Source organism: Chlamydotis macqueenii, chromosome 19 (assembly GCF_036417535.1).
Source record: "Chlamydotis macqueenii isolate bChlMac1 chromosome 19, bChlMac1.mat, whole genome shotgun sequence".
Taxonomy (NCBI): Eukaryota; Metazoa; Chordata; class Aves; order Otidiformes; family Otididae; genus Chlamydotis; species Chlamydotis macqueenii.
In genome coordinates, this window is record NC_141574.1 from 1,848,655 (window position 1) to 1,859,940 (window position 11,286).

At 43.5% G+C, this 11,286-nt stretch overlaps 1 protein-coding gene across 1 annotated transcript; it reads right to left on the bottom strand.

The window, feature by feature from the left end:
• Nucleotides 1-865: 865 nt before the first annotated feature.
• On the bottom strand, nucleotides 866-9,477 carry XAF1 (XIAP associated factor 1). Its single transcript, XM_010116643.2, has 8 exons — nucleotides 9,387-9,477; nucleotides 7,032-7,167; nucleotides 5,977-6,033; nucleotides 4,921-5,173; nucleotides 4,050-4,117; nucleotides 3,090-3,437; nucleotides 2,538-2,607; nucleotides 866-1,598 (listed from the first exon to the last, which is right to left on the bottom strand). The coding sequence occupies exons 1-8, from the start codon at nucleotides 9,416-9,418 to the stop codon at nucleotides 1,573-1,575; spliced, it is 990 nt and encodes a 329-aa protein (XP_010114945.2). The 5' UTR covers nucleotides 9,419-9,477; the 3' UTR covers nucleotides 866-1,572.
• Nucleotides 9,478-11,286: the final 1,809 nt, after the last annotated feature.

Genomic DNA, 11,286 nt, shown 5'->3' on the forward strand with positions numbered 1-11,286 from the left:
TGTGTGGAGATCCATCAAGTCCATTGCTGTGATGTGTATCAAAGAATAATAATACTAAACTATGTGAAAGTCTAATGAGTGCAAAAGAAAAGCGGATAAATTTATGCAGAGTGATACAGCTTTAACGGACATGCTTTCACAGCCCCCAAATACAGAAAACTGTTTCATAGCACCATGTTCCACGTTAGACCTGCATACCAGAAATTCAGAACAATTTTTTAAAAGCTTAAAATAAATCTCAGTGATGGCGCTGTCTTAGATTGTGTTTGAAAATCCCTTCTTAAATGTGGTCAGGGTACTTCTGCAAGCTTTCAAATGCAATTCACTGATCTGCAAAACATCTGGGACTGACAGCGAGTGAGGTTCTGCATTCTTGGCCTTTGAGTAGCAGAGTTCCAGATTCAGATTAGTGAGGTCTGAATGCTTGTAGGAAGACCTGTTGATTGTTACAGTCTTTATGCTGCAAAGGTTAAGGGAGCCTCAGAAGTCACCAACCCTTGTCAGGCCAAAAGACCAGCCACTGTCTCACTCAAAATGCTGGCACTAGCTCAGTGGCTACAAGGCTGGAACTATCTACTCTTGGATGTCCCTTGGTGCACTTCAGCTCAGTCCTGTCCATATAGATAAGCCTACAATATGCATAAATGTGCCTGGGCCTTGCTGAATCACTGAGAGAATTTATGAACTCAGCCTGACTTTGCATCCCAGCTGTGCCTGTGCGTAAATGATACAGATATCAACAAGTTTGGATCTGAGAAGATGTTACTCATATTATAGGTCAGCATATGAACATTAGTTCCAGCCATCAGCTTGTAAGATTGAACACTGCTAAAGGTGGACGAGATGGCACCTCTTAGTAACACTGTTCTGTTAACATGTTCTAGTGTTTATTGATGTAAGATGCAAAGCAGCAAAGGCTGCTTCACAAATGTTCACAGATGTTAGCATAAAGCATCCACTGACTCTTCATGTTTAACTTTTCCACCATTGGGCTCTATCAGTTTCCATTTATATATTAGAAGATGAACACCCTCGGTTCTTCCAATCCATCTTCACCCTGGATACGTCTGCAATCTCCCAAGGCTAAGCTGTTTGTGCTAGCCCTAGGTTCAGTGGTTCACTGAAGTGAAGGAGAGCAGGATTAAATGTTTTTTAATTTCACTGGGCTATGTCCTGAAAAACACAAAGGTCTCAGCTCTCAGAGGGCAAGGGGAATTGGTGGTGCTCAACATGACAAGGAATTCTGCATTCCTTATTTCCTTCTCTCCCCCAGAACAAACGCTTTTAAATAAGCTGCTCTCCTTGCTGAAGCGGGTAGAAAAAGTACATTCCTAAGGCAAGCTTACACAGAAATATTTGAAATTACAATAGCTGTTGAGCCCCCATCACTTTTACAGGTTTCTGGTGCAACCTTTTAAATGCCTCTCTTGATAAGGAATAAAAATCTGAGTCACTCTTTGTTCTTGATCCAGAGTAGCAAGTCCATTTGTCGATAAAGCTATCACACTTTCAATGCCTTTTGCTAAAGCTGAGCTGAAGCTTCAATCTGCAGACATGCCTGTATTTCCAGATTTAATGAGTGCTGTAGAAAGTGTCTTCTGTAAAACAAAGAAAGCCCAGTTATGAGTGTTTTTGAAGTTTCCATTTTACAGTCTTCCTATGTCATCACTCAGTTGAAGAATATAAAAAAAAAAACAAAACAGAAGTCAAATAATCCATGTAATTACTACGTCCTTACTTTTATTTCAAGACTGGAGTCATGTAATTCAAAACTAGTCAAAACCCCTATTTCTCACTTTGATGCTTTCTCTCTTTAATTTACCAGGAGAGGAAAGTTTTACAGAGAGAAGTAATACCTCGTTTACTGAACCAAGTAGACGAAAGGACAGATTGAGAACAACTGCTTTCAGTTTCACTTAATTAATTGAACTGAGAGGAAAGGATACTGCTTAGGAACTGAAAAGCAGAGGGGGATGTTAGCAAAGAGACAAGTGTAAAGATTCACAGCCTGTCTGGACCAGGGTGAAGAAAGAGCCTCACTGCCTACGGATCAGTGCAAGCTCAGCTGGAGGTACTGTCTGGCATAATTATATCAATGCTTCTACTGAATATGCAATTTTTACAATGGAGAAAAAATAATTTTACTTCTTGTCTTCTGAAACTGTTCTTTAAGTCTCCATGCAGCATGGGAGCAGACAGACATGGGACAGAATATCTGTTCTGTAAAATCTTCTGTGCTGATCTCTGCTGACAGTAGGGAAGGTACTGCACTGTTCATAGTAGCATCATTTGAGAGGCAGAGTACGTGTTAGTCTGAGTCAAGAGAGTGAAAACATACTGGCTCTGAAGCAAGGCTTGCTTAATGCAACCTCATGGGAACCCACTGTGTGCTGGAATCTAAAGAGCTTTGTGATACTCTGAGTATTAGCTTTTCTAGATGCACTTCCTCTGCAAACTATCCCATTGTTCCTATTAACTCAATGTAGAATAATCCTGAATGATTAATTCTATTCTAAGTCTCCGAAATTCTGTAGTACCTTTTTCTCCATGGCTTGATTTTTGTTTCATCCTAGCATTTTTCAAAGATGTCAAACGTAGGCATTTGATCTAGAAAAATAAGTAACAGTCATATCAGAGGAGCATTTGACATTATATTCAACATGCAATCATATTCAGTAGGGAGGCAACTGGGCCCCTTTGCTGGGACATAAAATTATCTAGAACTCCATCTCTGATGCAGCTGAGATATAATCATATTATTTGATTAGCAGGAACAATATCAGCCTTCACAAATAAGGACTGTTGCTGAAGAGCTTCCAGGATTTGAGCTTAACATTAATGGTTATTATTCTCCTAAAATCCAAGCAGACTATAGGCAACGGATCTTGTTTCTGTAGATATGAGCATAAATAGTCAATAGAATTAACAAATTCCACACTTTACAAAGAGTGTGCCCATGGCCAGCATTTCAAGGAGCTATGGAATCCAGAAATGGGCACTAGGACCCCAGGGAGTGTGGAGACAAGTAGTGACTCTGCAGGTATGGCCCTTTCCATGTAGGAGGCCAAGTCCAATGTGTCACTTCTCACCTCATGTTTCCAAAGGGTTGGAAGCGGCAGAAGAATGTTGCAATGGACACAGGTCACCAGCATGTCAAAAGACTGGGTGTCTTTAAGAGCTTCAGGTGATATGGAAAGTCTGCCTCTTGTGGGAGAGGGAAAGCCCATCTTTTTGTTCTTTGGGGATTTAAGCAAAGTTTTGGAGGTCAATGGCTGATCCCTTTCTTTCCCTTTGGGACGGACATCTTTCCACACCATTGCATTCTTGGAGCAGGAAGGAGGAGCCAGGAAGGAAGAAGACTGTGGTGGATCACTGAGTTTTGAAGCTGACTGGCCAGCAAAAGCTTTTGTCAGCTTATGGGCTGCACTGCATTTATTCTGTTAAAAGAGAGCATGGATAATGAGGTGAAGATTGGCATTACACCCAACTGTGTGGAATGTTGTGATTTGCCACAGACATGTGTCATAGAATCATAGAATGGTTAGGATTGGAAGGGACCTTCAAAGGTCATCTAGTCCAACCCCCCTGCCAGGAGCAGGGACATCTCCAACCAGATCAGGTTGCTCAGAGCCTCATCCAGCCTGGCCTTGAACGTTTCCAGAGATGGGGCTTCCACCACCTTTCTGGGCAACCTGTTCCAGTGTTCTGTAACTCGCATCGTAAAAATTTTTTTCCTAATATCCAATCTAAATCTACCCCCCTCTATTTTAAAACCATTACCCCTCATCCTATTGCAACAGGCCCTACTAAACAGCCTCTCCCCATCTTTCTTGTAGGCCCCCTTGAGGTACTGGAAGAAATGGGGTCATGGGGAGGGACAGTGGACACCTCACAGTGATGCATCAGCTGAATACACTGTATCATGAAAATACAGTTTGAAAAGCCAAGACACACTGCCCTTTCTTACCTAATATGTAGCTTTTCAGAGAAATAACCTGGCTGGAAATTAAGCACAGACCATTCTCTTGTTCAGTTTCAAATGTGCTTACCAGATGTTGGGAATACTGGTCATCTGGGAATGACTTATTGCACTTCCGACAAAGATTGCCATCAGTACCTTCAGAAGGGAAAAAAAAATGAGAGAAACACAGTCCTGACTGTGTCTAGTCATCTAGACAAGCTGCTCAGATCCACTTATGGTGACTGGTTCTAGAGAAACAGTGAATGCTGATTGCACTGGCCAAGAAGGAATTAGTGTTATGACTACATTTTGCTTTTGGCGCCACTCAAAACCGATCTACCATCCCTTCTCGCAGACTTCAGGATATTTGAAATTCCACTCCAGACCCATGTTTTGTGGCTCAAGATGCTTCACTCCTTCCCTGGCCTCGCTAATTCTGTTGCTAGGGGGTTTTGCTCTCTATAGTTTATCTTGCCAACCACTGCACTTACTGATGCCTGTTCTTTTCTGGAATCATTGACAGGATTAATGAATTTTTTGTCTTGACATACTCTGTCCAATACCTTAGGCCCCAAAAAGCTGCTCTCAACTTCAAGAAATGAGAGTATGCATCACTGGCTTTAAATATAGAAGTACAAGGAAATTCTAAATCATATTTTCTCCTGTGTGACAAATGGAAAGAGGAAGAAATTCCACTTATTTTCTGACAGAAGGAATTTCACTTCCAGGATATAAGGGAGGCATAAAAGAACATGGCCAATGAGCTACCAGTCAGTGGAACCACTCTGGCTTTACAATAACCAGCATGATAGAACGCAACACTTGGCCCTTTCCCTGCGGCTGGTTAAACAACAATCTCCTTCAGCCTGGATTAGTGAGTATTGTAGAGAAGGCAGGAGAATTTTCATTGAGATTTAACAAAGTTGACCCAGTCCATGACAATGAGGAATTTTGCTTACCAGTGGGGCAAATAAATGCTGCATTAGTAGATGTTTTACTGGTTTGAAAGCTGACATCTTTATCACAGGGCAGACGACTGTTCTGACAAATATTTTTGTGTTTGTTCTGGTCTTTGTACATGATGTATTTGTTACACTCCCAACACCACTCTGTTCGGCTGGCACAGGTGTTCAGATGTTCCTGCAGCTTGTTGAAGGGCATTTCAAGCTCACAGATCTTGCATTTCATTGCTCGTTTGTGGCATTCCTTGGTCTGCATATGAATAGAGGAAATTATTGCAAATTTTCTATCAATACTAAAAGAAAGCATTGGGTGAGAGCAGTGAGTGACTGTTTAAGAATGCCCCCCTTAAGGGGTATCTACACCACCAAATGCAGGCTTAGCTTTACAGAGGAATATTAGGAGTTTGCCTGTCTAGGCTATCTTTCATTTAGGATGATTTTGCCAACATAAGGCAAAATGGCAATCAATAGCAGTGAAGATGTTCTGTGTCAGTACAGGGTAGGAACAGAGCACAAGCCCACCTAGAAAATTCCAATACTTCAGCAACCACCACCAGAGGAAGCCTGCTGTGTCCTCACTTCTTTGGTTCCTTGAAATGGTTAGACTACAGCTAGCACTGACGGGCTGCTTTCACTTCCCAGCCTCTGCCAATTCTCCTCCTTGGCTGTTTCCTTGACTCTCACTTTGTATAACCACCCCTTTGGAAAAGTAGGTAATATGAGTGTGAAGGCAGGATGGAAATGTCTTTGAGAAGCCCTCAAAGAACATCAGTTGAGGTGCCAAGGATGAGAAGGTAATTGATTATCTCCTGGAACAGACTGTCCCATCACAACTGGATGGGCAACCACCATGGGACAGACTTATTTATAAGGGGGAAAAGGTATGCCAAAACACTGCAGCTGTTGAGAGGTTTAAGTTTCTCCATGGTCTAGGATGGAAGTCAGGGATTTACAGATTTACATGTTTTTGCTGTTGAACCCATTAGTGTGATTCTTGGTGGCTGGTCAAAGGGGTCAGCCTAGAAGGTAAAAAGTACTGCACTCCATACTTACCTCATGATGCTCCAACTGGTATTGCTGCATGCTTTGGTGACAAAGATTACATCTGACCTGCAAGCAAAACATACAGCAGTTCATTTGGAACATAGAAGAATGGTTAGTGCTTTCATATGTCAAAACAACTTCAAGCTGCTGAGATAGTCTTCCTGTCACTTTCATCCCAATCATTGACAAGCTGTTGGTGAATTTTTGTTTCTCTGTCAGGCCTGAACTGTGTTGATGAGATTTTGAGGAAAACAGATATCTGATGATTGTGCAGGAAGCTGTCATTCTGTGCAACGATCCAGTTCTCAAAGGTGCCCATGTGAAATCCAAAATGTGATATGAAATAAAGTGTGTGTAGTAAAAATTTTGACTGAGGCTTAACTTAAAAGTATAGGACTGATATTCAGCTAGTCTAAATTATAGTAGCCCCTCTGAAAACATAGGAGGTATGCTAGTTTTCTGTAGGTTTGCCACAAGAGCTACTCGTGTTCTGTTAAGTAACTGAAATCAATGGAATTGCTAAAACAATAAAACTAGTAAGACAGAATAAAAAGTCATGCCTGTGTATTTGTGCTTCAACACAGTACCTCTAGCTACAGCGTTCTTAATGCTATTGCCTCTCTGTATGAAGAGCTGATATATTTACTCTGCCAGTTCAGATTTGTTTAAAAAGTGCATTGATGGCATAGCTTTGTACAAGCAAGGTTTATGTCAGATCAGGTTTATGTCTGTCTTCCTCTAACCAAATCATTTAACTTGCATGCTCTGGCTAATTCACAAGGACTAGGAGCTTGTATCCATACCTGATCTGTAACTTGTGTGGCTGGGGAAACGGAGACAGCACAGTGGAAGCTTTATTCTCTTAAACTGAGTGTGCAATAAGATCAAAAGGTGCTGTAACCAGGCCTGAAGAGTCATATCAGACCCTTACAGATTTTCTGGTCAGTTACAGGAGTTCAAATCTAGTTAATATAGAGCACAGTACCATGAACATACTACTTCAGGGCTGGCAGAGCTTTTTGCTATTTGCAAGAAAACCCTGAAGAAAATGTACCATTCCTTACCTGCTTATGTGCTTCTGTTTGATGGTCTTTCATATCCTTTTGGGCAACTGGTTCATCACATTCTGGACAGAGGGTGAGAAACCGCAAGCAGTGGGTCTCATGGAGGGAGAAATTGGCAGCAGACACATCTCGTTTACTATCGAGCACATAAATGGGAAAGAGAGTAAATGAACTGGTGTGGTGGGTTGACCTGGGCCAGCAGCCAAGCACGCACACAGCGCTCACTCACCACCACCCCACTGCACGACACAGTGGGACACAGGAGGGAAACAGGAAGAACGGAAGTGAGAAAATGTGTACGTTGAGATGAAAAAAAAAGAACCAACCCTGTTCTTCTTCCTCTAATGCAGATTTTATTCCTGAGCATGAGGTCATACAGTATGGAATATCTCTTTGGTCAGTTTGGGTCAGCTGCCCCAGTTGTGTCCCCTCCCAAACTCTTGCTCGCTCCCAGCTTCTGATTCATCGTAATGAGACATTTAGAGACTAGATTCTGCTACTCACGCTGTTCTGCCGTATTACCGGGACTACTTCTGAAACGCACAGAGCAGCTGCTGGAGGCTCCTGGTGTATTTGTCCAACAATTATTTCAGGAAAAGCTCCCAATATTGTTTATAGACATGGAAAGAAAATAAGGGCCTCTGTTCCGAGTGTCAGATATCTAAGGCATCACAAAATTTACAGCTCTCTGGCTCCCAGCAGACCAAGGTAAGGTAGCCCAGCCAAGCAGCTGCTCTGTGCAGAGGAAGGTGACCTCTGAGCTGAGATACACAGATGTCACCATGCTCAGTGGGTTCAGGAAGAGCCACTTAGGTTTATCTGGGAGATCACTTATTTTATTTTAGTAACTGATGTGCTCACAACATCAGTGACAAGAACTGAGATACAGTTCAACAGCGCTTGGGTAAGACCCCCTGATGAGCTTCCAGGTGCAAACCTTAAGCAGTGAGAGCCTTAACCTTAAGAGCCTGGGACCCTGATCCCATGGGACCCATCTTAGGATGTCTACCTCACTGCCCTCACTTCGGGCTCAGAGACATTAGCCCACCAGGCAACAGGAGGCGAGGTGTATCCCTGTCATTTTAAGCCTTTACTGCAGTGGGCCCAGGACCCTGTGGAAGGAGGTACTGATGGTTGTGCAAGGGAGTGATGGTTGTGAGGCCATGCAAGCTTTCTGGCCTACAAGAGTAGGAAGACTGCCTGAAAGGACATGTACACTTCCAGCTCTGCTGCTTCGAGGAGCTGTGGGAGGCAGAATAGCTGATGCCATCTGGGCTTTCTGCATTAGTTTTTGTTCCAAACTGTGACATCATGTTTGAGGCACAGAACTAGTCTGCCCAGCGTATTTGCTGGTTGTTCCATGTGGAGAGAATGGCCAGTATAAGGCCAAATAAATTACAAAGAGCCCAGCCCCAGCCACAGCAAAAAAAAAAAAAAGCCCCGGGGCAGTGAACTCTTCTAACTTTCTTAGAGAAGGTAGGTTGCCTCAAGGAAATCTGCTTTAGATGTGAGCAGATGCTGCTCATGATCATGACGGATAAGCAATGGAATGGATTTCCTGTCGGAATGTGTCACCTCTGTCACCAGAGTTTTAAAGAATTGGTTAGAGGCACCTATCAGAAGTTTTAGGCAAAGGAGGTCTGCCAAGGAGTCCAGTCAGTGTGCAGCAACTGCTTTATTCAAAGTATCCCCTACAACCTTTTAGAACATAATGCACAGGCTCTTTTTGTGCAAGGCTAAACATTGATTTTCCTTTGTGACTAGATAAAATTGAGGCTAAGCTTGTGTTTAACCTTTCTAAGTTTGACTCTTTTTTTAAAAACTGCAGTACTTCATTCATATAATTCACCTAATGGCCTAGCTGCTAGTTGAGACACACCAAGCTACACCTCATGGTCCCTTTTAGCCTTCTATTCTATGACAGATGGCCAATCAACCTGAAAAAAATGAGTATTTTATCACTTAATTGCAAATATAACAACAGAAAGAAACATCAGCCGTAGGGGGAAACTAAGGCAGCTGCTGGGTTTGGCATGGTGCATGTACTGACTCCTCTGCCAGGTACTGCAAAATTACCCACAGTGGTGTTACATAAAAATGGAACATGCAGCATAGGAGAGGCTGTGGAAGAAACCTCTCCACAGCAAAGCAGCAAGAAAGCAGCAACCTGGAAATGTGGAAATGCATACAAAATATTTTTGTTTACTACTCAATGGCTAGCGTACACCCCTCCTGTCGAGCGGTTCTGCCTCTTCTCCCCCTGTTACAAGTGACCTAGATAACATTAAAGAAAATCCTACAAACTCTTGAAATCCCTACACTTCTTAGGAGTGGAGAGGGAGAAAGATCTCTTACCAATTTTTGCAGAATCTTCTCTCTTCTGTCATGATTTTTCTTTTTATTCTGCTGGATGCCCTTTCTTCACAGAGCAGAGAGGAAAAAAAGAAACGAAACTGAAAGCCTCTGTTGCGATAACTCCACCTCAAACAGCTGCTTAGCCAAAAATTTGTTAAAGGGGAAACAGCAGCATTGCCAGACAAGTATTAGCTTTCAGCGCGGGTTCCACATGCAGATTCGTTCACTGGTCCTGAGAGCAGCTACCAGGTGTCAGTTTCCTTCTTTCCCAGAGAAGTTTAATTGACAGTCACTGCTTCCCCAAGACGGCCACAGGAATCCCTCCGGCCGCCATCTCCCCTCGACGGAGCCCCATCTCCCCTCCTGCCCAGCACGGGTGCTGTGTGTTGAGCAGGTGTAGCACCAACACCTGTCCACAGAGGAACCTGCAGGGAGCACGGCAGCCACTGTTCCCTCAGCCCATCCAGGCTGATGGCCCTCCAGTGAGCAAGGAGGGCAGGGGCATGCTGCAGCCCCCTCCACCTCTGGAGCCAGGGTCACGGCAGTGTCCAGCCTCACAAACCCACCTTGGCCTCCCTAGGGCAATGCTGTCCCACTCAGACAAAACCAGCCAGCTAGTGGAGAGGAAATACTTGCCCACCGTTACCATGGGAGAGAAACCCAGCACTGGTCCTCCAGCCTCACCCCACCAAGCCCCTCAATGCGGCTGCTCAGCCCTGCCCCAGCAGACTCCCAGCCCCCCAGTGACCCCAGGACCACTTTGGGGTGTGTAAGTATGTGCAAGGTGAAATCTCCAGCCTGCACTGAGCAGCTTTGCCTTTTCTCCCTGGTGACACCCCGTGAGGGTCGGGACTGATGGGCAGTGCTAGAGGCCCCAGGTGCAGGCAGTCCTGCCTGTCGCTGGCCTCAGCCGGGGCTCTACATTTTTACAGAGGGAACTTTAGAAGAAATACGAGTTAAAGAGAAAAAGAACAGAACCTCACATTTTCATTTCAATGCCAATACCAGTATCTTCAGGATTTTCTGACTCCTGAAGTACATGCTACTATAACTGATCCCTTACAGCAGTATGACGCAAGCAGCTCTTCTCTGATGTCGTAGACCCTGCCCAGTGTGGGACAGTGAGATACAGGAGATGCAGAAAATATTAACTGACCTCCTTAGTCTGTAAAACGGGGACAGCAATATTAATTCTTCTACTTTGCAGAGGTATTGGGAAGAATCATTCACTAGTATTTGCATAATGTATTGTAATGCCATACACAACAGATGTCTCGGATGTTGCTCAGAAATTGGTGTGGTTCATTTCCCATCCAAACAAGCCCCTTTTGTCCCCATTTTTCTCTGGGAAAAATAAAAGAAGAAGAACAAAAAGGAAGCCCAATAAGCCGTTACTTAGACCTGAGAATAATGAGTGTTTATCTGGATTTTGTAACACAAATTATGTAATGAAGCAGAGAAAAGGCTTTTGAACAAATATGTTAATGAGATGGCTGCTAAGGGAGAGGTTACAGACTTGCCAATTCTGAATCAAATTTTTTAATGTGATTTTCTTTTGCTTTTTTTTTTTCTTTCTTTTGTAGTCACTAGCCTGCACAGCATTTGAATGTGCTTTAGGGCTTCGTGCAAACTATACGGGAAGTACCAATTCTGGGTCAAGAAAGCCTGATCAGCAACACACACTGACTGAGAAAACTCCACCGACTCAAAATTCATAATGAGGGCTTTTATGTAGGAAGTTGTTGGGCACAGGGATTGTACTGAAAGGACTGTTCGTTCAGCATCTCAAAAGCTTTTCTTGGAAAAATATCAGATGCTCCACTGGGAACTTAGTTGAAAGATACTCCTAAAGCAACACCGTGGACTGGCAGTGACTGGAAAGAACTGATTGGAGGGAAAA

Bases quoted from the DNA above. Each gene is read 5' to 3' on its own strand.
- XAF1 (XM_010116643.2), bottom strand. From the start codon at position 9,418: ATGACAGAAGAGAGAAGATTCTGCAAAAATTG. The intron at 5,174-5,976 runs GTAAGTATGGAG...ATTCATATGCAG, and splicing joins ACCAGTTGGAGCATCATGAG to ACCAAGGAATGCCACAAACG. The intron at 1,599-2,537 runs GTACTACAGAAT...TTTGTTTTACAG, and splicing joins ATCAAGCCATGGAGAAAAAG to AAGACACTTTCTACAGCACT.